This window comes from Bos mutus, chromosome 18, assembly GCF_027580195.1.
Source record: "Bos mutus isolate GX-2022 chromosome 18, NWIPB_WYAK_1.1, whole genome shotgun sequence".
Taxonomy (NCBI): Eukaryota; Metazoa; Chordata; class Mammalia; order Artiodactyla; family Bovidae; genus Bos; species Bos mutus.
This window is the reverse complement of record NC_091634.1, coordinates 9,932,144-9,958,056: the sequence shown is the minus strand read 5'-3', so window position 1 is coordinate 9,958,056 and position 25,913 is coordinate 9,932,144. Positions and strand designations below refer to the sequence as shown.

Here is a 25,913-nt window from a genome sequence, read left to right as displayed (position 1 = left end):
AGTTGCAAGTAACAGAAAACCCAAGCCATTCTGGCTTCAGCCAGAAAATAACAATTGGTTGATCCATATGAAATCACCATTTTCATAGCTCAGAAATTAACATGAGCAATTTCATGTAGTTTAACCTAATAGTGATGTTATTTCATTCACATAACTGGAAAGGCCATGATATGTCAGCTTTCAGGCACAGCTGGATCCAGGTGCTCAGAGACAGTTGTTAGGAATCTTCTCAGTGGTGACTTCTTTCCCAGGCAGCTCTCCCTGCAGGAGCAAAGTGACCACAGCATGTGGTCCAGGTGTCCATGGCCTGGACACCTCAGCAGGAAGAGAAGCCACTTTCTTCATTTCCAATGGAAGCTGTAGGGTGGGACCCATTGGCTACCCCTGAAGCAGTCAGTGTGGCCTTGGGGATGGAACACTCTGATTGGTCAGACCTGAGTAATATGCCTGCCCCTGGGCTTTGGAGCAGGCAGGAGTCAGCTGGGGCATCTGAGCAGAGAAGAAGTATTCTTCCAAGGAAAATGAGGGTGCTGCTGGCAGAAGGGGGAATGATTACTGGACAGGCCAAAGTGCAGGCATTACTGTGTGATGCAGAAAAGAGTGGAAGGGAAGGATCTGGGGAGACTGAATCTCCTCTCCATCCCCCTCTCCCAGAGGTGATGGTGGGTATGGGCTACACGCGGGAAGAAATCAAAGAGGCCTTGACCAGCCAGAAGTACAACGAAGTGACCGCCACCTACCTCCTGCTGGGCAGGAAGACTGAGGTCAGAAGGCATCAGGGACATTCGGGATGCGCGATACCCGGGGTGGAGGGAGACCTCTGGGACAGAGGGGAAGGGGCTGAGGTTCCTCATCTGTCATCTTCCTGCAGGAGGGTGGGGACCGGGGTGCCCCGGGGCTGGCCCTGGCACGGGTGCGGGCGCCCAGCGACACCACCAACGGAACAAGCTCCAGCAAAGGCACCAGCCACAGCAAAGGGCAACGGAGTTCCTCCTCCACCTACCACCGCCAGCGCAGGCATAGCGACTTCTGTGAGTATTGCCCCAACACTTGCACATGCCATCCCTGGCCCCAGGGCCCCAGACCTGCATTATGTCAGGGTTCTCTGGCTGGCAAGCAGCAGAAACCGGCTCGAACCAACTGCAACAAAGGGAGAAACATCATATAAAGGTGCAGGGACATTGTATGGAATGTGGAGGCAGCCAGGCTCGGGAAGGGATTAGAAACTGGAAAAGCAGCCAGCCCTAGAACAGACACTCTGCCTTGCTTCTTCTTTGTTCATCTGGTTCTTCCTTTCTTTTTTTCATATCCTGCCTTACCTTTTCCCCAGTCTCTTAACTTCTTACAACTCAGTTTTAGAGGCCAGCTCAATAGTAGCTGAAATCTCTTTGATCCACTTGATAATCAGGGTCCAGTCAGGATTAATCCACTTGACTGGGACACAGGAGGACACATTGTACAAAAAGGCTGCTGAAAGCCTGCCCTCTTGCCTCTCTTCCAGACTTACTACTGGGAAGGGGCTGGGGAGACACCTGCTTGCATCCTACATTCTTCAACTAACAGATATCTCATTTCCTGCAGAAAATAGATCCACGACCACTGCCACCATAAATGAGACATGGGAACTTGGCAAGAGGTCTCTACCTCTACCCTCATCTTAATCATCTTCACAATATTTTTTAACAGCTTTATTGAGAAATAATTCACATACTATGCAGTTCACCAATTTAAAATACACAATTAAGTGGCATTAGTACGTTCACAGATTTGTGCATCTTTCACCACAGTCAGCTTTAGAACATGGTCAGTGTTCTAAAAGAGACTCTACAATCCTTAGCCATCTACTTTGAACCTCCCATCCACCCCAGCCCCCCAACCCTGACAACTACTAATCTACTGTCTCTATAGATTGCCCTATTCTGGACCTTTCTTATAATTAGAATCATACAATCCATGGCCTTTTGTGACTGCCTTCTTTCACTAAGCATGTTTTCAAGATTCATCCATATCATAGCATGTACCAATACTCCACTTTTTTATTGCCAAATAATATTCCATCACATGGATATACCATATTTTGTTTATGCATCACCAGTGGGGGGTCATTTGAGTGTTCACCTTTGGCTATTGTGAGTAATTCTCTGTGTGGGTCTTTGTTTTCATTTCTCTTGGGTGTGTGCCTAAGGGTGGAATCGCTGGGTCATATGGTAACTCTGTGTTTAATAGTTAAATAACTGCCAAGGTGATTTCCAACTTTCTATAGTTTTTGCATCCCTGCTTCTCCTGGGGGTGAAGTTCCTTACCCTGGGACAGGCACTAGTACAGGAAGAGGGAAGTCAGGGAAGCTTAGTCTTGAGCAGGAAGTATCCTGGATGGTCAAGCCATTCCCCTTCCCTGGGTTTCCTTTTCCCCACCTGTACAATAGTGAGATTGGCCCAGAAAGACCCTGAGAAGCTTGTGATTCCATCAATCTATGATTAGAACATGTTAACCTTTAAAAATACTCCACATGGAGAGCTTCTGGGTTCCGGGGTTCACGGGATGAAAGGTGTCGATGGGAGCCCGTGTGTGTCACTGTAGAGCTTGCGATGCTTCCGGGGCTTTCGAGCATTAAGTTTTCTGAATTTTAACACACAGAAGTTCCGACTCTCTGAAGTTCTAGAACACCCTTAACCCCTGGGTTCTAAAACCGTAAATTTCGAAGAGGTTCTAAGGGACCAGATTTGTTTTTTTTTTTTTTTTAAATATAGAACGCTTCACGAATTTGCGTATCATCCTTGCGCAGGGGCCATGCTAATCTTCTCTGTATCATTCCAATTTTAGTATATGTGCTGCTGAAGCGAGCACCCAAATTTGTTTTGTTTTTGAAATTAATAGTCACATCCTTCAAAACTCGATAGTGCAGAAAGCGTAGACAGTAAAAACATCTTTGTCCTACACGTCTCTCCCAGCCCCCAGTCCCATTTGGAAACAGCCACGGTTACCAGTTTCATATGAGCTCTTTTGGAGAAGTTTTATTCATATATAAATATATAAAGATAGAGACATGAAAAGAATGAGAAAGATATGAAAATGCATAAAGATGTATAAATGCAATATTAATATATTAATATACCATAAAGATATTCTCCCTTTTAATAGAAGTGATAGTCTTTGGGCAACATGCATTATAAACAAGTCCAGATAAATAGATATAGATAGGTGCGTACTTCCTCCTCATTTTTACACATGGGAGCCCACTGTAGACCTCATACCTAGCCTTGCCCTTTCTACCTCACAGTCTGTCTTAAAGATCTTTCTGTATGGGAACATTGTTTATAGTTGCACTGTATTCCATTGGGTGGCGATATCTTGACTTATTCAGTTATTCAGGGGTGTTGAGGCTGTTCCCAATCTTTTGGCCTGAAAAAAAGAACAAGGAGTAGGATTCAGTGAATAACCTGCACAAGCATTGTGTCATTTATGTGGAGCGTCTGAGTCCGTGAACCCGTGTCACTTAGATGTCAGAGTAGCCTGTGCGAGGAATTCTGAGGTTCTCAGGATCACCCAGAGCAGATTTTTGCTTTTTCTGCTGACGCCAGCACAAAACTGTCCCCTCCCTCTCCTAGGTGGCCCATCCCCCGCACCCCTGCACCCCAAGCGCAGCCCAACCAGCACGGGGGAGGCGGAGCTGAAGGAGGAGCGCCTGCCCGGCCGGAAGGCGAGCTGCAGCGCTGCGGGGAGCGGGAGCCGAGGGCTGCCCCCCTCCAGCCCCATGGTCAGCAGCGCCCACAACCCCAACAAGGCAGAGATCCCAGAGCGGCGGAAGGACAGCACGAGCACCCCTGTGAGTTGGGGGGTGCTGGGGGGGATGGCACCCTGGCTGCCCCGCCTGTGGCCCAGCCTGTCAGTGTCACCTGGGTGACATTTCCCACACTCCGTCATTTCCCATCTCTCCTGTTCCGCAGACCACCGCACAGGGTTCTGTTGTATCCATTTAGTCATTCATTCAACACACATGAGTGCGCTCTCTGCCTGAGCTCGTACTCAATTCTAGTGTATAAGTTAGGATTCAGTGTCAAAAAGAAATTCCCTGTGCTTTCAACTTGAAGGATTTAATATGGAGAATTAGCTGTGGTGCTTACACAATTGTAGGAAGGGCTGGAGGAGCAGGCATTGGACCAGACCTACAGGAAAGGCATATTACCACGGCAGAACTGACCCACCAAGGGAGCTCCCGCCTTTGAGGCCCCCTCGAGCTCTGCTCAGTTCAAGAACATACAGTCAGGGCTACGATGCAAGTCTCAGAAACGTCATCCTCCACCAGAAGAGCCTCTTGCTGCCCAGAGGTCTGGAGAAGCGGCACTGGTGCCCTGCTGAAGCAGAGACCCTCATTCCAGTCTTGCCTGTGTGAGCAAATGTCAGAGGGGGCAGGAAGGTGGCTGCCACCCCATTTCCACCTTCCAGATCTCCACAAGAGCAGAGGTTGCCAGATCCCATTCATACCCAGAACCTGGGCTGCTGAAGAGTTTCTGGGGAACGCAGCATTTGGCTTTCTGGCTTCTGCAGCTCCCTAGAATGCTATAATACAAGCTGAGGGAACCAAAACATCCTCAACATCAGGAGACAGAGGTGGAAGCAAGTTATAGGAAGGTGGTCCAGATGCAGAAGCTGCACAGACCAGCGTTTGAATTACATTGATGAGCTGTGTCCCCTCGAGCAGGTGACTTCCCCTCTCTGAGCTTCACTGTGCCACCCTGTGAAATGAGCTTACCAAAGAGCTTGGGTTGTCAGGAGGATCTTGTGCCATCCTCACACAGTGCCTGGCTCAGGAAGCACTCAATGAATGAAAGCTCTTGTTATTGTTGAAATACATCCACACTTTTAAGACACTAAAAAAGGGCAGCAAATTACCCCCTCCCCCCAAAAAATAGAAGAAAGGAAATAATAAAGGGAAGAAATCAATACAGGAGAAAACAGATGTACACGAGAGAAAGTCAACAAGCCAAAAGCTGATTCTTTGGAATAATAAAGTCAGTGGACCCCTAGCAAGACTAATTAAGAAAAAAACACAACATTGTAAATCAACTGTACTTCAATTTTTAAAAAGAAAGAAGATAGCAAGCAAAAGTCACCAGTATCAGAAGTGAAAAGGAGAGCTTCATTGTGACATAGAAAGAAAGATAATATTAGGAACTACTTTATGCCAGTAAATTTGACAGTTTAGACAAAATGGACAAATGTCTTTTAGAAACACACCAAAACTGACCCGAGAAGAAATAGAAAACCGGAGCAGTCTCAACACTTTCCCATAAAGAAAACTCCAGACCCAGATGGCTCTAAACTGGTGGAAGTCTTCCAAACATCGAAAGAAGAAATAATACCTATCTTAGGCAGACTTCCAGAGGAAAAAGGGATCACTTTCCAGCACATTTTATGAGGCAACAAAATCCTGATACGCTATTCCTGTCCTCAGCTCAGTGCAGTGCAGGGTGGAGATGTATGTATGAACAGAGGTGGTCAGTACAAAGCAATGTGGCCAATACAATACAAGGCTGTAGCTGGGAGCGCAAAGAAGGTAGCTGACTCAGCCAGGGCCCAGGGTGGGGATATGTTGACCTGACACCTGAGAGATCCCTAGGAGTGAGTCAGAGGGAAAGGTAGGAGGAAGACCCAAGCAGAAGAAACAGCCTGTGCGAAGGCCTTTAGGAGGAGAGATGCGACTTCCCTGGCAGTCCAGCAGTCATCACTCCGCCTTCCCACACAGGGGGCCTGGGTTCAATCCCTGGTCCGGGAACTGAGATGCCATATGCCTCTCAATGTGGCCTGAATAAGTATGTTTTTAAAAGCTTGACATGGCTGGAGGTGGGCAAGGCTGCCCCCTGGGAACTTTCCGTGACCTTCTCTCCTCCCAGCTCCAAGGCCCCCCATGACTCTCAGCCTGCATTGCTGGCATGACCCATTGACCTTTCATGTCTTTAGCCAAAGTATACCATCACCTACTCACTCTTGGTTCACACACAGGCCCCTGCCTCGTTCCTAATGAGGTAGGCCAGAGAGGGTAAAAGGGATTAAGGAGGGTCCCTTTGCCCCCTCACTCTCCTCCTGGCTTTGTCTCCTACAGAACAACCTCCCTCCCAGCATGATGACCCGCAGAAACACCTACGTTTGCACAGAACGCCCGGGGGCTGAGCGCCCATCCTTGTTGCCAAATGGCAAAGAAAACAGGTATGAAGGGAGGGCAGCAACGGGGAAGGAGAGATGGGGTGTAGTGAGCAGTGCCCCCTGATCTAAGATGTTAGACGTTGTGGGGAGGGATGGTGTGGGGACGGGGGAGTCTGCATGTCTGCCGTTCCTTTGGCAGAATCTTCCCATGTCCTCCCGGTCCCAGACCCCCCTGAAAAATCCTCCCCCCTTAATTAGTCATCAGCACCAGCAAAGCAGTCTGCCCCACTCTCTGCCCACGAGCCTGGGGAACCTGAGTTCATTTTTTTTGAATGATCCATTTTTAGAGTTGGAGAGAAGCCCTAGAATGTCACAGCTTCAACATCCTCTAGTTGGCGGGATTTCAAACTTACTTGCCTGAGTTGGTTCAGGCTCCTTCAGCTGGCAAGTGAGGTAAACTAGTGCAGGCTGGCTGGAGCATACAAAAGGAATGAATTGGTTCACATCACAGTTCAAGTCCCAGAGTGGGGTGGGCTTCAGGATCATGACACTCCCACCCATCAGGATTAGAGGGCGTGACTCCCAGGTGCACTCTGGGAAACACCCAATACAGGGATGTAGGTATCACTCTGGTGAGGGCAGGGGGTAGTGTTTGGAAGCGGTGATTCAGCTCTGAGTTCCAAATCTCGCCTTTGCACTCCACGAGCAAGATGACCATCAGCAGGTGTCTGAGCCTCCGTTTCCTCCTGTTTGAGATGGAGCTGATGTTCTCTGCCTCCAATCCCATTAGAGGGATCTGGTGGAGATCAGGTGTGTCCTGTTACCTCACACAAGGTCTGAGTCATAGTAGGCATTCGATGAGTCAGAACTTATTTGGGGGTTATTAAATAAAAATAATAATAGCCAACATTTATCAAGCAGTAGCTGTAGGCTGGGCCTGTGCATGTTAGCTGGTTGAATGCCCCTAACAATTCTATGAGATCCATCCTGGTGTCTCCATTTTACAGCTGAGGGAATGAGGCACAGATAGGTTAAGTAACTTGTCCAAAGCCACACAGCTGGTAAGTCAAGGAGCAAGGATTCCAGACTGACTCCAGAATCTGTACTGTTAATCACTATAATATATGGCCTCCAAGTCCTGGCCAAGCGATAGCATATAGTTAGGTTATAGATTCAGGAGTGAAGAGATCATAAGGCACAGGAGATGAGGTGGAGGTTTAGTCCTCTGTGATCCAGAAGTAGGAGGCAGGGTCCTCCAAGGATTCAGGACCACTCTTAACATGAGACTGCAGCTCTAGATCTGAGGCCACTGCACCAGTTGCCACCATTTCCCAACCAGCAAAAAGGGTGGAAAGACAGTGGAGTGCAAACTGCTTTTCTATTCAAAGACATGACCCAGAAATGGGCCAAATCACTTCTGCTTACATCCTATTGGCCAGAACATGGTCATATGACCATACCTAGCTGCAAAGGAAGCTGGGACATGTAGTCTTTGGCTGGGTGGCCATGTGCAATGTTTATACTCTTAGGGGTTTGGTTACTAAGAGTAAAACGTTGTGTATGGATTCTGGGTGAGAGGTAATGGTATCTGCCAATTAGGACTCCCTCTTTGAGATTTGGGGTCCCTAGAAGGATATTAATTGGAGGTCTGGCTTCTGCTGTGAGGACTGGGAGGGTCAGAGGGCCTGAAGAAGGTCCTAGGATAATAGAGCCACCCCTGCCTACACAGAATCTTGAGAATTAGAGAGAGGGTTCCTTCCTTTTTATTATTACCTGTTGAAAATTTTCATAATGAATGTAAGTTTCCTTGATGTTCACATCTATTCCTCTCCCACGTTTGAATAATGAAAGTTCAGATAGCAAAGTGTTTGCACAATTGATGGGGTTCCTGAGGTTTGGATGGCAAATAGCAGGGGATTCATTTAAAAGTATATATGAATCTATTCAATTGCCAAGTTTGGAGAGAGGAGAGTTGGGACAGGGGATGGTTTGGAGGGGACAGACCTTGAAGAAAGGATGGTTTGAAGGAAGAATGATTTAGGAGGTGAGAAGAGTCAGTCAAATAATGCTAAGGGTGTACAGGGCACAACCCACACAGCTCTGCACCGCAGCCCTGTCTCTGAGTTCCAGCTTGGCAAAGGTTTCTGATCTCAGGACAGACCAGTGAGGAATCAGAGGGACTGAGGACTCTGGCCTGCCTCAAAGCTCCACCCTAACTTGTACCTCTCTGCTCACAGCTCGGGTACCCCACGGGTGCCCCCCGCCTCTCCCTCCAGTCACAGCCTGGCTCCCCCATCAGGGGAGCGGAGCCGCCTGGCACGCGGCTCCACCATCCGCAGCACCTTCCACGGTGGCCAGGTCCGAGACAGGCGGGCAGGGGGCGGGGGAGGTGGGGGCGTGCAGAATGGGCCCCCCGCCTCCCCCACACTAGCCCACGAAGCCACGCCCCTGCCCACTGGGCGGCCCCGCCCCACCACCAACCTCTTCACCAAGCTGACCTCCAAACTGACCCGAAGGTGAGCCCCACGGGACATGTGGGACAGGGAGAGGGATGGGGGGCTGATGGGCCCTAACCTGTCTTCTGCTCTACTCTGCCTCCTGTACCCCGATATCTCCGTCTCCTTCTCCTCCTCTTCCTCCATCACTCTTCACCTCCCTCCTCACACTACAGGGTTACCCTCGATCCCTCTAAACGGCAGAACTCTAACCGCTGCGTTTCAGGCGCCTCTCTGCCCCAGGGATCCAAAATCAGTAAGTCCCCTCCACCTCTGCTCTCACTGGTTCTGCCTCCCTGTCTGCATGTCTGACCCGTTTGCGGGCCTGGCGGGAGGGGGCGCTGTGAGTTGGGTAGGGGGTCTGTATGTGGGCTCTGGTCGTTCATTTACTCAGATAATAATAAACCCTCAGTCTGGAGCCAGACTCAGGGTTCAGACCCTGAGCTCTTCTGAGAGACTTTAAGCAAATGATTCAACCTCTCTTGGCCGCACTTTCCTTTCCCCTAAAATGGGGATAGTAATAACAGTATCTTCCTCACAGGGTTGTTGTGCAGACTAAGTGAGGTGATACATGGACTGGGCTTTGAATGTTGCCCCGGAAAATACTTCATGTTTTCTATCATTTTTATTCTTTGAGTGTCTACTGTGTGCTTCACACCATCGTGAGCCCAGAGTAAAGTGAACGAGAGGGATAAAATCCCTGCCCAGGGCATTCTACTAGGGGACCCAGACAGTAAACAATAAATAAAGTATATAGACTATCAGGTGGTGGCAAGTACTAAGGAAAAAAACAGAGCCACGAATGGGGGTAGGGGGGTGGAGGTGATGTGCCTGTCAGGATATGGGAAGGAAGGGCACAGTTTAAATGGAGCGGGCCTCGCTACAGAGGTGTCACTTGAGCACAGGCTGAAGGAGGGGTTTGTGTGTCTGTCTGTCTCCTATATGTAGGTGTGTCTCTACCCACCCTGCCTCTCTTTTGTCCTCCAAATTCTTCAGTATCTTTCCTCCAACCTGCACTAACCATTTCCGAATGGGCTCCCTTTCTGGGTATGGAGAGGGAGATCAAATCCTGACTCCCAGCCCAGCTCCAGCCCTCAGGGAGGAACCAGGGCTGAGGCAAGGACTACCCGAGTCCTGGAGGCAGTGGATTGAGGGAGGGGGGGCCCCTTTATGTCCAAATTAGACACTCATCCCCCCACTCTTCCTGTAGGGTCACAGACGAACCTGAGAGAATCGGGGGACCTGAGGTCACAAGGTGAGTGTCTGTGCCCCCCCTTTTGCCTCAGACCCCTCTTGTGTAAGTACCTCTCCTTACCACCCCTGCCAGACCCCTGGTCGGGGCCCGAGCCTCATCCTCCAAGGCCAGTTTCCTGAAATGCTTCTATGACCCCCTCTTCTCTGCCACTTACTCTTGTGCACCCCCGCATTGATTTCCTCTCATGTCCAACTCCATCCCTGAGCATCATCCCTTGACCATCTTTAACTTCAGCCTCTCCCATCTATAACCCACTCCTCCCCCTGTTGACACCACACCACCTTTCCCCTGTCATCCAGTGAGGCACAATGGTTGCCGAGAACCCTGGGCCAGTATAGAAACCTCAGTGAAAATAGGGAGCCTCCCCAGCAGGGCCAACAGTCCCAGGACCTAATCTCATTGGCTGGAGTTGGGTCACATGTCCATCCCTAAACCAATGCTTGTGACCAGAAGGGTGGAGTACTCTGATTGGTCAGACTTAGTCACATGCTCATCTTTGAACCAATCAGAGTGTGGGGAGAGATGTAGAATGCTCTCTTTGCCTGGAAGTGAGTCACGTGTTCACCCTTGGAGCTGAGAGGTGAGTCTGCCCCACCTAAACCAGAAAGACTAGATCTGCAATGCTTCTCAAGGAGAACACTCTTGGTGTTTTAGGAGACACATTTCTTTGTTAGGCAGGGCCCTTTCACACACTTCAGAATGTGTATCATTCTTGAACCATCCCTCCACCATGATAAATGGAGGCAGCGCTCCCTTCCCAAGACGTTTTGACAATCAAAAAGCCCTCAGAAATTTACTAATATCCGTTGGAAGGCAGTACTGCTCCTAGGTATGAGAAATCCCTAGTCTAGAGTGAGAATTGGTTCTCCAACGGAAAAATGATTATTACCAGAAGAAGGACATGTTAGGAAACAAATTGAGCTGCTATAGGGAAGAGACCCCAAAATACAAACAGGAATAAGTTTCTGCCTCACACAAACCGTGTGTCCAGGCCAGGCTGGCAGGGTCACTCTGTTATGTGAGGTCCTTCGGGTACCCAGGGCCCCTACATCCTCACCCCTAGAGCCCTGTCATCTTCACAGTCCACGCTAGCTCGTGCTGCAGCCTCACAGGAGGTGGGGCAAGAGAGTCCAGGGCACACAGTTTCCTTTGCAAGAGGTGATACGGAGTTAGACGGTCACTTCCACGCACGTCCAGGCATTTGGAGACAAGACCACACCTGGCTGCAGGGGAAGCTGGGAAATATCGTTTCCAGGTAGACAGCTGTTTGTACAGCGGAAAGACCGTCCCCTGGAGTAAAAGAGGTTTTGAGAAGACGTATAGGAAAGCCTGTCCCAATGTGGGAACTGCGGGTTACCTTCATCTTCTCTCCCATCTCTAACCCGTCATATCTTCCCACCTCAGTTGCCATCTACCTTGGGATCAAACGGAAACCGCCCCCCGGTTGCTCCGATTCCCCTGGAGTGTGAAACTGACCAGCTCGCGCCCGCCCGAGGCCCTGATGGCAGCTCTGCGCCAGGCCACCGCGGCCGCCCGCTGCCGCTGCCGCCAGCCACAGCCGTTCCTGCTGGCCTGCCTGCACGGGGGTGCGGGCGGGCCCGAGCCCCTGTCCCACTTCGAAGTGGAGGTCTGCCAGCTGCCCCGGCCGGGCCTGCGGGGAGTTCTCTTCCGCCGCGTGGCGGGCACTGCCCTGGCCTTCCGCACCCTCGTCACCCGCATCTCCAACGACCTCGAGCTCTGAGCCGCCACGGCCCCGAGTCCTCTCCTTTTCCTCGCCCCCTTCACTTCGACAGAGAAAGGGGGTCAAGGAGGGGATTCTCCCTTTGTCATCACCTCAGTTTCCCTGAAATGGATTTGGGGGCAGAGGTTGTCCCCTCTGTGTTCTCCGGGGCCGCTGAGCAGGAGAGAAGAGTGAAGGGGCTTCGCAGGGGGGAGCTGGCACCTTCCTGGAGCCCCTAGCCCACCCGGTCCGCCCTCACCCTGCCATGGGACACCTGAGGAGACTTTGGGGGCAGAGCGGGGCAGAAAAGGAAACTGAGGAAACTTCCATTCCCCGACAGCTCAAGAATTAGGCCTTGGGCAGGGACAAGAAGAGTTGCTGAGCCTAAAGACTGAAGAATTTGGGGTGTGGGGGGGCCGGGAGTGGGGGTCAGAGAGGCAAATTCCTTCCCCTCCCTCACCCCTCCTGCTCGAATCCCCCCTTCCTGCCCCAGGCTGGCGCGGGGCACTTTGTACAAATCCTTGTAAATACCCTCACACCCTCCCTTCTGCAGAGATCTCTGGAGGAGCTGCCACTCTCACCTCTGGTTTTTAAGTTATTACACCCCCCACCCTCCTCCTGTCGGCCCCCTCACCTGCAGCCTGATGCCCAATAAACTTAGGAGAGTCCCCCCTCCCCCACGCTGACCCTGGGGTTTTCCTTCCCTGCCCTCACCTGCAAGTGAGATGAAGAGGTGTGTGACTTTGGGCCAGTGGTTTCTCCTTTCTGAGCCTCGATTTTCTCATCTGCAGAATGGGAGCAGTGGGGGTGTGGGGTCAAGGGTGATTGTGGAAGAGGGCAGGAAGGGACTCGGCCTCATCCACAAGGCCCCAGTTCCTATATCGGACCCCTGTTCATCCACTCACATACCCACCCACATGATATACTGGACTCTAAGCCACTTCTTACTCCAGTAGTACATTTATTCAATAAACAGTCATTGACCGGTGCCTACTCCATCCAGGCCCAGTGCTGGAAACGGAGATGCAGGGAGCCCCTGTCTATGGGGGGACATGGGTTCTGATAGACACTAGAGAAACCATTGCTTTTGGAGGGGGTTGGGCTAGAAGAGAAAGTGAGAGGGTTTGGGGAAGGCACTCCAGAAGAACTGCTGCTGGAGTTGGGCTCTGAAGGATGAGTAGGAGTTGGCCAGGTATTGGGCATCCCCTGGGCAGAAGCCTGGAAGTGGGAATGCATGGTATAGCTCAGAGAACTGTGGGTAATTTCAGTATGGCTGCTGTGTTGGGGGCTGGGTGGAAAATTAGCAAGAGGAATGCTGTATTAGGACTAACAATCCATCTACATTTAAGCAAAAAGGTATTTGCTCATTTCATAGGCCAGGGGTGCCTGACTAGGTACAGCTGGATTCAGGCCACAGGCTGGCTCATCTCTGCTTTTTTCAGTGTAAGTTTCATTCTAGTAGTTTCATCCAATAGGTGCCTGGTGTCAACGGTGACACCAGCAGTCCAAGCTTTTATCCTTCCCGTTTAGGGGCTATAGCAGAGTTCCTCATTGCCAACTTCAAGCAAAAGTCCCAAGACAGGCTCTCATTGGCCCGGATAAGTCATGTGATCACCCCAAACCAGTCACTGTGACTCTGGAGTGGCCTGTACCTAGAGCTGGACTTAGAGGGGTTCCTCAAAGAAAAGGTGTCACGATAAGGGAAGTAGAAGCATGATAGATGTAAGCAGAAAAGGGCTGTCCAGCGCAGGAGGGCAGGCACTTCACCAGAGCCTTGTGGGCCTAAGCGTGCAGTCTGGGCTTTTATCCAAGGGCACTGGGAGCCACGGAGGGTTGCTTGCAGGAAAGAAGCTTAGTTAAACTGTCTCACTTGCCTGTGAGGCAGTTGTCATGGTAGGGTCAACTGTTGTATTCTTCATCGGACAGGAAAGTCAAACGAGAACTGAAGGGGGCTAAAAATTAAGAGTGGCTGGCTCAAGAAAAAAAAAAAAAAAGGTGGTCAGTGTTGAAAAATTCAGGGTCTGAGGCAGAATCATAATCCTATCATGAGTTAGGCCGTAACAGGACTGCCAAAAGGTGCTTGTAGTTGGAAGGGTAGAAAAAAAGGTGAGGCAGGGGAACCAACCCTGTCACAAAAACCTCAATTCCTGAGTTCTTCCCTGGTTCCCAGCCCTAGGCTGGGGACACAGTGGTGGCCAAGACAACCCCACCTCTGCCCTCTTAGGGTTCACAGTCCAGGGGAGGAGGCAGCCGTGTCCTTGGTGATGATTCTGGAGTCAGTGAGGCGGGTTGGGGGAGTGCAGAAAGGGAAACTGCCCTCGCCAGGGAGGACTTCCTGGAGGAGGAGGCACAGCTCCCCTGGGACAGGGAGAATGGTGACCAGCTAACCAGGCATGGCAGAATTGGGGGGCCTGGGTTGGGGGCAGGCATGAGTTCTAAGCAGAGAGAAGCAACACTACAAGTCCTTCAGCAAATGGCATATGACTTGACTGAGTGTGGAGTCACTGTGAGGGATGAGGCTGGAGGGCTGGTTGGCCTTGAAGGTCATGGAGAGTTACCTGGGCTTTGTACTGAGGGTACTGGGGAGCTACAGCAAGGTTGTTGAGTAAGAGAGAGTCGGGCAGGTAGGTTTGTACTGTGAAAGGAGGAAGGGAATCAGGTCAGAAGGGCAGGGTGACAGAAGGTGGGGAGGAAAGGGGTGGACTTCAGGCTTAGGAGGCAAAATGGGAGGGACAGACATGGTAGCTGACAGGTGCCTGGATGGCGGACTTGGCTGGCTGGGACCATGGTCTGTGCTCTATGTGGCACTGCGGGTGGAGCTCGGATTAGTGATGAGATCTTCAGTTGGAGGCAGTATTCTAAAGGATATCCCAGTGTCTACCAGACCTTGAATACCCTGACCTTTGGGGTCTCTTCGGTTTCCATAATCTCTCTGGGAACTCTTGGGGCCATCCCTAGACCTCAGTTTCCCTTCTGGAAAATGGAGAGATTGCTTGATCTCTAAGGGCCCTTTACCTGTGTGACTTAAGGATGGAAAAAGTGCCTCCTCCAGGTCCCTGGCGGGCTCTGTCTTCCTAACTTTGCCTCACATTTTCTTCTAAAACCTTTGTCTCTTTGGGAGCCCACTTGCTACCCACTTGATAATGAAAGCCTCATCCTGTTGGGTCAAGTAGAAGTGGTTGACGTGGCTGACGCCCAATACGTGTTCAGATGTTTCTTACCTTCCATTACCCGCTTCTCCCATTCCCAACCCCATGACCACTTCCTGTTCTTTCACAGAACCAAGCTGTCCAAAAGGCCCGTCCTCAAAGACTTCACAGGGATGCTGTGACCCAAGCTCCAGCCTGGAGGAGGAAACAGCTTGGGCAGACATTAGGGTGGGAATTGCACAGTGTAAGGAATGGAAAAGTGTATAGAGGAATCAGGAGAAAAGAACCAGGAAGAAGAGCCTTCGGCAGATGGTGTGTATTTGTTTGACCTTGAAGAAGCACAGGTAATAGAGCATTCTAGGAGATGTGGGAAACCATGGCAGGTGCTTGAGCAAAGCAAGGGAAATTGAAAAGACTGGTAGCAGCTATAGAGGGCTGTGTATATATATATATATGAATGTATATATATATACGGAGAAGGCAATGGCACCCCACTCCAGTACTCTTGCCTGGAGAATCCCATGGACGGAGGAGCTTGGTGGGCTGCAGTCCATGGGGTCGCTAAGAGTTGGACACAACTGAGCGACTTCACTTTCACTTTTCACTTTCATGCTTTGGAGAAGGAAATGGCAACCCACTCCAGTGTTCTTGCCTGGAGAATCCCAGGGACGGGGGAGCCTGGTGGGCTGCCGTCTATGGGGTCACACAGAGTTGGACACGACTGACGCGACTTAGCAGCAGCAGCATATATATATACATTCAGATCTGAAGTCAGATTGCACAGAAAGAGGGTCAGGAAAAAGCATCATGGAGTAGATAATGATGAGATGCATGCAAGGTTTCAAACCAGAGGCCCGGAGGGCAAATTCAGATATTTCGTTTGACCTCCGTTTCTCCCTAGAATGGATCCTGTGTTTGAGATCTGAGCATGAGTGATTGGCAGCAGAGGCTGGGAAGGGCCCAAGCTCAGTGTGTGACACTGGACCACACCTCTCTGGATCGCAGATAGATGCTGTACCCTGAACTTGCCTCATTTTAGAGATGGGAAAAGATGAGAAGGGAATGGCTACCCACTCCAATATTCTTGCCTGGAGAATTCCACGGACAGAGGAGCCTGGCGGGCTATACAGTTCATGGGGTCGCACAGAGTCAGACACGGCTGAGCGACTAACCCTTTCACTTTAGAGGTGGGATAAAACGTGTAGCCCTAGGACTTGCCTAGAGACGACAAGCCACCTTGAGGTCACACAGTGGCCAACTGCCGGAGCTTTTTCCTGCTTCTCTCCCTTCAGTACTAATAACCATCAAACACAACGCTAAGGCCACCATTGCTTTTATTTGTTGCTTTGAGTAGAGAAAAAGCAACAGCTCCAGGTGAGCTCCATTAGCCAGAGCTCCCGATGGTGGGCGGAGCTTGGGGAAAAAGAAGAGGAGACTGTAAGGGAGGTTTTTCATTGGCCAGAACCCAGAGTCTGGAGCCCATTGGTTGGAACTCTGGTTGGAACTGGAACTAGAAGGATGGAGAGAGCCCCAGGTGGACCAAACGTTTATAGGCTGGGCTCCAGGAGGAAGGGGCGGGGCAAAGGATGAAGGGGCGGGCCTCCGGTGGGCTGGGTCCTCCCTTGGGCTGGGGCTCCGGCAGTCGGCGGCGAGCTGGCTGTGCGCCTACTTCTGGGCGGGGATCATGTCGTCGATGGACTGGCCCTTCTCCAGCTTCTTCTCCATCTCCACCATGAGCTTCACACCATCCACCACCAGCTGCACCTGTTCTACCTCCGACGAGCCCAGCCGATCGGCGTTGGACACGTCGAACACTGAGCCCACGGCAGCCGTGTCCACACCACCTGCGGGAGTAGGAGGCAGGGGCTAAGGAGCCAGCAGAAATGCTGGAGCGGAGCCTGGAACGCGGGCCGCCGTGCCAACCGCGCAGGCGGACGTACTGGGTGAATGCCTACTGTGTTAAATGCATGTAGTTTCCTGAGCGTCTGTCTATTCTCGGGCTGGCTTTAGGTACCTCACCCCTCAACCATCCAACACTGGGTAACGGAGTTGAGCTCAGGAGCCGGGCTGCCTGGGATCGAATCCTGACCATCCTCCCCTTTACAGATGGGAAAGTGAGGCCCCTAGGCGCCCAGGGACATACACAGTGTATATCAACCATATAACCATGGTGGTATATGGACTTCTCTGAGATAAGGCGTGCTGAAGCCTATTGTCAGAGGAAGAACTGAAACTCACAGAGGAGCAGCCCTTGCCGACCCCCAGAAGCCGTGGGGATGCCGCCGCTCCCCTTCAGCCGCCGCTAAGGGCCAGCCCTGGAAGCCGCAGGAGGGAACTTGGGCCGTACCTGTGCCTCGCTTCTGCAGGCGCAGGCGAGTGAGGATCTCCTCGAACTTGGGATGCTTGCTCAAGTGCGCCAACTTGACATGCACGCCTCCACGCAGCCCGGTGCCCAGGTTAGATGGGCAGGTGAGCACGTAGCCCAGGTGCTCGTTCCACATGAACGGGTGGCCGGCTTTCTTGAATATCTCCTCAATCTGAGGTAGGGGGAGAGGACCCGCGATCAGCGCTGCGGGTGCCCCCAAATGCGCCCACAACCCGGGCAGGGATCCGAGGGACAGGGGGTGAGAATGTCGGTGGGGGTAGGAGTCCGAGAGGGCGGGTCTGGAAAACCTGGAGGCACGAAATTCTTGGGGCAGGGGCCCAACCGCACAAGCGATGGCTGGATTCTGAGGGGGCTGGGCTTGAGGACGCCTTGAAGGCCGGTTCTCGTCCGAGGGGTTGAGGATAGGGGTGGGGCCGGCTTTCCAGAGGGCGGGGCTTTGGAAAGCGAGCGGGGAGCACCGCTGAGGGGAGTGGCTTCGGTGCTGGGAGGAGCCGGGTTCCGAGGGGCGGGGCCCCGGAAAGCCGCTGGGGGGCGGTCACTTGGAGTCACGCGAGGGTAGGCACCTACCTTCTGCAGCCCCACGCAGAAGCGGCGGAAAACCTCCTTCATGTTGCCCCCCTTCTCCATGGAGATGACTCGGAGGTGATCCTCCTCGTTCACCCACACCAGGAAGCTCTTGTTGTCATTGTGCCTAGCATCGGGAGCAGCAAAAGGTCAGGGAACCGGCTCCGCGGGACCCCCTGTTCCCCTCCCTCTTGCAAACACACGTCCACCGCTAGGGGGCAGCGGGCCTAAAGGGCACGTGGCCTGAGCATCTCACAGTCTCAGCTTACACCTTTAAATGTCACAGGACCCGTGAAATCTCGAATCGTGGGATCAGTGGCTTTTAGGGTCTTAATTCTTTGCACAATATTATAGAATATTAGAATCTCAGAATCGCTGAAAAACGGAAACCGAGAAGCAAAATTGATAAACCTTCCATGACATTGTGACATCGCAGAAGGAGTCTTAGACTGGAAAACTTTAGGATCTGGAAATGTTTGAAACCATTGAATCACAAAATCTGACATTAGTGGAACCTGAAAACACTGAAAATCTTACAATCTATACTCTCCAAATTGTTTGAAACCGAGGTTCTCAAAACCTTTTAAAACCTTTGACTATCAGAATTGAGGTGGGGACAGTTTCCCTGATAGGTCAGTTGGTAAAGAATACACCTGCAATGCAGGAGACCCCGGTTAGGTTCCTGGGTCGGGAGGATCCACTGGAGAAGGGATAGGCTACCCATTCCAGTATTCCTGGGCTTCCCTTGTGGCTCAGCTGGTAAAGAATCCGCCTACAATGTGGGAGACCTGGGGTTCTGTCCCTGGGTTGGGAAGATCCCTTGGAGAAGGGAAAAGCTACCCACTCTAGTATTCTGGCCTGGAGAATTCCAGTCCATAGGGTCACAAAGAGTTGGGCACGACTGAGCAACTTTCACTTTCATCAGAATCGGGGATTAAAAAGTTAATAGAAAGCCCAGCTAACAACAATAATTAGCAATAATATCATGCCAATGGCCAGTATGGATACTTACTATATACCAGACACTTTTACCAATACTTTGCATAAATTAATTCATTAATCCTCATAAGAAACCCAAGAGCTATGAATTATTATGATCCCATTTTATAGATGGAGATTTGGGGCAGAGAAACATTAAATTACGTGCCCAAGATCACACAGCTAGTAAATGGCAGCCCTGGGATTTGAACCTAGGGAGTCTGGTTCAAATCTGAGTTACAAGCTTCTTAAAATATGACATTCAGACCACAGGGAAGGCAGGAGTGGAGGGCAAGATCACCCTGGAGAATTGCTGTTATGGTCTTGACTCGTGGAGGGTCATGGGACGACTAGAGGAGGCGGGGCAAAAGGAGGGCATTGGGCAAGGGGCCTCACCAGATGCCACGGGCATCGGGCCAGTCTCGGGCCATGCCTGAAGCCAGCAGCAGCGGGGACACGGGCTTGTCGAACAGGAAGTGGTCATCGATGAGCTGCTGCTGCTCCTGCTCTGTCATGCTCTTCAGAGGGTAGTATTTCCCCTTGAACTCACCCGTCAGGCTGTTGAGGGCTGGTGAGGGGCCACAGGAAGGAGGGGTCAACAGCCTGCCCTACAAGTGGGGTGCAGAGGCCCTGGGGACCCCACACTGCTGTCCTTCAGGGGCCTAGGCCTTGACCCTGAGGAGGTTCTAAAGGTGTCTAAGCAACCCCCGCCAAAAAACACGCTCCTCCACTGTCTTCCCAGGCCTGGGAACACCCACACCATGTGCTCAAGACCAAAAGCGTGGATTCTCCCTTGCCTGCCACCAATTCTCACGTCCAGTCAGTCTACCTGCGGGCAGTAGAGTGCTGGTGCTCACTCCTGCTGGCTGGTAGGACAGAGTCAGTCTCAGCAATCTGGGAGCCAGCAGTAAACGATATTATATTGTAGTATATATAGTATTTGTGTATATTCATAGGTATTCATAATACATAGTATGTATTAAGTGTTGGAGAAGGAAATGGCAACCCATTCCAGTATTCTTGCTGGTAAAATCTCATGGACAGAGGAGCCTGGCGGGCTACAGTCCATGAGTTTGCAAAGAGTCAGACATGACTGAGCAGTTGAGCATACACACACATGTATATTATGTATGTAATAAATATATAATACGTATATGCATTTGTATATATTCATATCTTCATAAGACATGACAAATATGTATTATGTGTATAATGTATTTCTATAATACACATATTGTAAAATATGTTATACATATTTGTATAATATACTATATAATATGTTCTATATCATATACTACATACTATGTTATATTGTTAAAAATAAATGACAAAAACAAACTATATTGCATTGGCCAAAAAATTTGAGTTTTCCTATAACATCTTTCAGAATGAACTTTTTGGCCAACCCAGTATTTAAAGTGAAGGTGGTAAGTACTCAGAACTATCACTTGCTAATTACTTTACTACACTTACTATTTTCTATGTTCTTGAAGTCACCTGTTGTATCTGTATGCTGGAAATTCCACATAATGACATGCTACTGCACATCTCTTCCCATTACCCATCCCTGTATGATGTCACGTGGTTGGCTCAACATGGGCCTCTGTAGGAGAATTTACACCAGAGCAATTGGCAGTTGCTGGCAGCAAATCAAGGCTGCTGCTTTTTTTTTTTTAGAGCCAGTTGTTAAACATTTAGCAGAATGACACTGCCTGCCAGCCCTAATGCTTCTACCTCCAAACACACCCATTCTTTCTCCCCATCCCAGTGCTCCCCTCACTCCCCGGCCCCGCCTGGACCCCTGCAGCTGCCCTTCTCAGCCTCTCCTCCTCTGCACACCGACTGTTCCCCACCAGGGGAATCCATGCAAGTCTGAACCTGTCCCTTCTCTACTCACCACTCTCCCACGGCGTCCTCTTCCCACAGGGTCAAAGCCAGAGTCCTCCCAGCAGCCCACAAAGCTCTGTACAACCTGGCCACCCCAACACCCGCTGACCTCACTTCCTCCCCTCTCCCCATCACCCACTCAGCTCCAGCAACATTGGTCTCCTTGCTCTTCCTCCAACACACCTTCCCACCCCACGACCTTTGCACTTGCTGTTCACCTGCCTAGATTTCTTCCCCAGGTCCGCTCCTTCTTGTCAGTCATGTCTCAACTCCTTTCCAACATAGCTACTCACAGTCATTCTGTGCCACAACCCTTGTTTCTTGGCTTCAGGGCATTTGGGGATGATCTTATTCTTCTGTTGGTTTCAGTGATTCCTCTTATCTCCCCACCAGGCTGACAGCTCTGTGAGAGCAGTAACCTTGGTCCATCTTATTCATCATGGGAACCCCAGTTCCCCACACAGGGCCAGAACAACCGTAAATGTTTGCTTGGTGGATAGATGGATGGATGAATAGATGGATGAAGGTCAGGACCCTGGCGCAGTTGGGTGTCAAATCTTTACAGCATCCCTTAGACCTCCCCCAGGGGTAATACTGCCAGCTGTCACTCACCAGGCACCCGTGATTATCAAGTTCTTGCAGTGTTTTGGCAAATGGGGGCACAAGGGGGTCCAGAGCTGGGATGGGGGCTCTCACCTTCCACGGAGAGTTTCTCCACGGCCCGGCGCTCGCCGCGGGAGCAGTGGGGGGGCAGTGCATAGCCCTTGATGCTGCGGCCCGTGCGGACACGGCTGCTGAGCACGTAGTTGGGGTCCAGATCGTCTCCACCCTAGGGAACAGGTGGGATCAGGGCTTGGCGGACCATCCTGTGTGTCCTGCCCCCTCCCCACCAAAATCAAATCTCCCCCGCAGGCCCTCCCAGCTCTCTTGGGCTCTCAGCTGCTTCCTTTGGTTCTTCCCTCCCCGCTGGCCTCTCTCCCCCTCCCTCCCTGACTCTGTCTCTCTTTCTCTCTCTCTCTCCACCTTGACTGTTTTCTGTGTCTGCCTGTCCATCTCTCTTCCCATCTCCCTCTGTGTTTCTCTCCATCTCTGTCTCCCTGTCTCTCTGGGTGTCTCCTCACGCCTCCTCCCCCTCCCCCCGCCCCGCCCTTCCCCTGGGGCAGCTGACCTTGAGGTTCTCATGGTTGAGGTCAGTCTTGTGCTTGTCGGTGGGTTTGAAGCCCCCGTGCCGGTCCTGGATGATGGGGTCAAAGAGGTCCTTGAAAACTGTATAGGACTCCTCATCACCAGCCACACAGCCCACGGTCATGATGAAGGGGTGACCTGGGGGGTCAGAGGGAGGTCAGAGGTGCTTTCACCCACGGGGAAGACCTGGGCTCCTGGGTCCAGTGTAGACTTTGTGTGCACACATGGGTGTGTGTGTGCATGCGTGCGTACATGCAAGGGATTTCACTGAGCACTGCGGGTCAGAACTGAGGAGGCTGAGGGTGGGTAGGAATTGGGAGAGAAGACTGGGGGAGATCGAGGCAGTATCTGGGGGTGGGTGGTGAGAAGAACGTTGAGTGCAGGGCAAAGGAGAAAGGAGAGTCTGGGGGGTGAGTTGCTAAAAATATTACCACGTGAGAATCCCCAAATCAAGGGATCGTCCCTTAAAAAAGTTCAGAACCTTAGAGACTCTCAACCCCTACTTATAAGAAGAGACTTGAAAGACCCTCTTGGGCTTCCCTGGTGGTCCAGTGGTTAAGACTCAATACTCCCAATGCAGAGGGCCAGGGTTCAATCCCTGGTTGGAGAACTAAGATCCTGCATGCCTTGTGGCCAAAAAACAAAACAAAACAAAACAAAACACCTTCTTATTTCTCAAGTGGGGAAACAGAGGCCTGAAGAGAAAGGGCCTTTTCCCTCAGTCATGAGTTGGAGGCTGAGGTTGGAAGCTGGTCTCCTGCCCAGTTCCACCCGCCCTGGTGGGGTGTTCCTGGAGAAGGAAGCCCCTGTCAGAGTCAGAGCGCCCACTCGGTGCCAGGAGCCACTCCACGTGCCTATGTTTTCCCAACCTGGGTGCCCATTTTTCAGGTGAGGAAACTGAGGCCTGGAAGATGCAATAGCTTCCCTCAGGGGAGTCTCACATGATACTCACACACATTTAGCGAGTGGTTTGCCATCTGGCAGACCCTGTCCCAGGCCCTCAAACATTCAACTCATCTATTTCTCACAGCAGCCCCATGAGTATGGTCCCCACTTTAGAGATGGGAAAACTGAGGCTCAGGGAGGTGGGGCTGTGGCCTGGCAGGCAGCCTCCAGGCCACCCCCCAACACACACCAGCCCCACAGTCCCTGGGACGCTCCCCAGGAGGCTTACCTGGGTTGTCCACACCGGTCTGGATGACGTCATCCAGAGTGAAGCCAGAGGGCGTCTCCTTGTCCCGCAGCTTCTTGTAAATCTCGAGGGTCAGCGCCTTGGCCATGTGGTTGTTGTGCTTGCTGAGGTCTGGGTATTCCTCCTCAGCCTTGAAGTTCAGCTTGTGCTTGTTGTGGGTGTTACCGAACGGCATGGTGGCGGTGGTGCGGGGGGCCTGGTGGGGAGGCGTGGAGGGGGAAGTTAGGTCACATCCACGGGGACCAGCAAGAGAGCAGAGCCAGGCTCTGGGGTCAGGCAGGCCTGAGGACCAGTCCTGAGTCCTGGGCTGTGTGACTTGGAGCCAGAGGGATCCCCTCTTTGAGCCCCTGCATCTCAACAGGATGTATCATCAGTCCGGTGTTGGGATCTTAGCTCTGCCTTTTCCTGCTGGTGACCCCAGGCTAATAACATTGCTAGAGACTCAGTTTCTCCAGCTAGAAAAATGGAGGGGAGAACCCCTCAAGCCTGTGATAAGACATGATAACTGATATATAAGAGTGTAGGTTCTAGAATCAGGCAGCCTGGCTTTGAATCCCAGCTCTGCTGTGTGACCTTGGGCAAGTTACTTAACCTCTCTGTGCCTCAAAGTAATCACCTGTAAAATGCGGGTAGAAGAGCATTTATCTCATGGAGGTGTTGGAAGGATGCGATGAGTTCATTATGTGAAGCACTTAAAATAGGGCCGGCACACACTCATCATTAATTTGCTGCTGCTGCTGCTAAGTTGCTTCAGTCGTGTCCAACTCTGCGACCCCATAGACGGCAGCCCACCAGGCTCCCCCGTCCCTGGGATTCTCCAGGCAAGAACACTGCTATTGTTATTATTGTTTGGAATTATGAGGAGCTGGTGAGGGTGGAGGATGTTGCTGGGAATGAGTGTGTGAGCAGAGAAGGGACATTCTCTCTATGAAGATTCCTGGGTGCTCAGTCGAGGGAGGAGGGGCAGGGTGGGAGGGAGGGCTGAGTGCCCGCCCCCACCTCTGTGTGCTGACACCTGTCCTGCAAGGAACAGTTAAGAACAGCTCAGCCTCTGAGGTCAACAGAGCTGGGTTCAAATCTCATCCGTGCCATCTCTGGGCTGTGTGACCCTAGGTCAACTGCTCAGTCTTTCTGAGCCTCTGTCTTCTGTGAACTGAACTTTTCCCATGGGGTTACCAGGAGGATTCTTTGAGCTTCAGCACGAAGCCAGTGGAGCACAGGCCTGGCATGGAGCTGGGGCCTTGTAAAGAACCTGCCTGCCAATGCAGGAGATGTAAGAGATGAGAGCTCAATCCTTGGATCAGGAAGATCTCCTAGAGGAGGAAATGACAACCCCTTCCAGTATTCTTGCCTGGAGAATCCCTTGGACAGAAGAGCCTGGTGGGCTAACAGTCCATAGCGCCACAAAGAGTCTGAAACTAGCACGCACACCTAGAGGGGTGGCTGCTGTGCTGTTCTTACTTTTATTCCCAAGACCCAGGAGGAGGGAGGACCCTTTGGCGGTGGTGGTAGGGACGAGATGCTCATTCCCAGCTCCAGGAATGGGAAGTGGGCAGGACGGTGGGAAGGAGATGGGCACGAGGGTGAGCTGAAGGCCGAGGCATCAGGCCAAGGGGGGATGGAACCCACGAAAGCCTTTGGAGTTCATGTCCAGCGTGGGGATTTATTTTTAGAATCTGGCAGGCTCCTCTCCCCACCCCCAGCTGCCACCCCACCCCCACATTCCAGAGGCTCGGCTTGCACCACGTCAGCAGGCCAGAGACAGGTGGGCCAGGGTGGCCGGGAGCACATGCATTCAGGCTTTGGGGCTCAAGGGCTTTCAGCCGAGAAAGCCCCCTTCAGAGCATGTCCCCACCTCCATCCCTTCTGGGGGCAGGCCGGGAGAGGGCAGGGAATCAAGGTGGGGGAGCCCAAGAGACAGCAACAGACATAACCCAGAGCCCCTCATGCACACCCCCGTATGCACCCCCAGGTCGCACGGGTAAACGGGCCCACACATGCACACCTCCCAGCTCAGGGACACCGGCATACAGGGACTCATGCAGGAGCCACGGAAAGTCAGACAGACACAAGGTCACGCTTTGCAGAAGGCAAGGTCACCAAGACAAAGCCCCTGACAGGTGATACACAGACACCTCCCACGGCTCACGGCGCCCAGTTCTGGCGACAGACCATCATGAACAAGGCCTAGCCCACAGCCCCTTGCAGGGGGGCGACAGCTGGTGGCTGTCAAGGCTCCTTTCCATCCTGGGGTCTCCCCCCAGGACGCTTGCCCCAGCGATCACAAGGCATGGCCAGGAGTCAGGGGCTCCCAGGTGGAGGGGACTCTCTGACACAAGGACCACCTTGCCACACACTGACCCGCCTGTGTGCGGGGGCATGTGGGGGACAACATGCAAGGTCCCTTCCAGAGACAGCTCGACCTCTGGCCCCTATGGAAGACACCCCACTCTGGACCCTACCCCGGGCAATACCTGGCTGGGCGGTGCTGGAAGGGGCTGTCTGTATCCCGGAGGCGACACTGACCCAAAGGAAGGGCCTGCAGCCCTGGCCTTATATAGGGGGGGCCTGGGCTGTGTGATTGGCTGGGAAGGGCTGCCCCTTGGGAGCGGGCTGGAGGGCAGCTGAGCTCTTCACCTCACTGCCCAGGCATCGTGCCCACCCCGAACCCAGGCATGCCTCGCGCCCAGCCTATGGCCTTGTATGGGCCACGCCAGGGTCTGGGCCCATATCCCCCCCGCCACCAAGGCGGTCCCCCGACCAAGTGCTGAGTCGGGCTGGCGGGGACAGCTGGAGCCCCGCCGGGGCCACGGGATAGTGTCAGGAAACGTCCCAGGCACGTAGAAGTCACCCTCCCCTGGCCCTCCGCTAGGCCACTGGCCTCCCGTGAGCCCCCAGTGGCCTTGACCCCAGCACACAGCAGGTCCTGAGCTCTGTCCCTGGGGAAACCTTGCAATG

General features: G+C 52.2%; 2 protein-coding genes and 1 non-coding gene across 4 annotated transcripts in view; 1 reads left to right on the top strand and 2 right to left on the bottom strand.

Annotated features, from left to right (window-relative positions):
* MARK4 (microtubule affinity regulating kinase 4) overlaps positions 1-12,294 on the top strand; it is a 30,469-nt gene extending 18,175 nt beyond the window's left edge. Inside the window, exons 11-18 of one of the 2 annotated variants that reach the window (XM_070387533.1) lie at positions 655-764; positions 872-1,031; positions 3,609-3,826; positions 6,104-6,207; positions 8,382-8,660; positions 8,816-8,895; positions 9,850-9,894; positions 11,299-11,501. In XM_070387533.1, the coding sequence (XP_070243634.1) occupies positions 655-764; positions 872-1,031; positions 3,609-3,826; positions 6,104-6,207; positions 8,382-8,660; positions 8,816-8,895; positions 9,850-9,894; positions 11,299-11,363 (1,061 nt within the window). In that variant the 3' untranslated portion in view covers positions 11,364-11,501. Of the gene's footprint in view, positions 1-654; positions 765-871; positions 1,032-3,608; positions 3,827-6,103; positions 6,208-8,381; positions 8,661-8,815; positions 8,896-9,849; positions 9,895-11,298 lie in introns of both variants that reach the window. The other variant, XM_070387532.1, reaches the window with a different exon arrangement.
* On the bottom strand, positions 2,741-2,847 carry LOC138991896 (U6 spliceosomal RNA). The gene has a single exon (XR_011467791.1). It is a non-coding gene; the product is annotated as a U6 spliceosomal RNA (small nuclear RNA).
* A 3,786-nt stretch (positions 12,295-16,080) lies between the features above and the next one.
* On the bottom strand, positions 16,081-25,586 carry CKM (creatine kinase, M-type). Its single transcript, XM_005900319.3, has 8 exons — positions 25,430-25,586; positions 22,938-23,151; positions 21,747-21,901; positions 21,275-21,407; positions 19,088-19,259; positions 17,717-17,840; positions 17,111-17,300; positions 16,081-16,607 (listed from the first exon to the last, which is right to left on the bottom strand). The coding sequence occupies exons 2-8, from the start codon at positions 23,128-23,130 to the stop codon at positions 16,429-16,431; spliced, it is 1,146 nt and encodes a 381-aa protein (XP_005900381.1). The 5' UTR covers positions 23,131-23,151; positions 25,430-25,586; the 3' UTR covers positions 16,081-16,428.
* Between the last annotated feature and the right edge of the window lie 327 nt (positions 25,587-25,913).

Bases quoted from the DNA above. Each gene is read 5' to 3' on its own strand.
- CKM (XM_005900319.3), bottom strand. From the start codon at position 23,130: ATGCCGTTCGGTAACACCCACAACAAGCACAAGCTGAACTTCAAGGCT. The intron at 21,408-21,746 runs GTCAGCTGCCCC...CCTGTTCCCTAG, and splicing joins TCAACCATGAGAACCTCAAG to GGTGGAGACGATCTGGACCC. The intron at 19,260-21,274 runs GTGAGAGCCCCC...GCCCCTCACCAG, and splicing joins GGAGAAACTCTCCGTGGAAG to CCCTCAACAGCCTGACGGGT.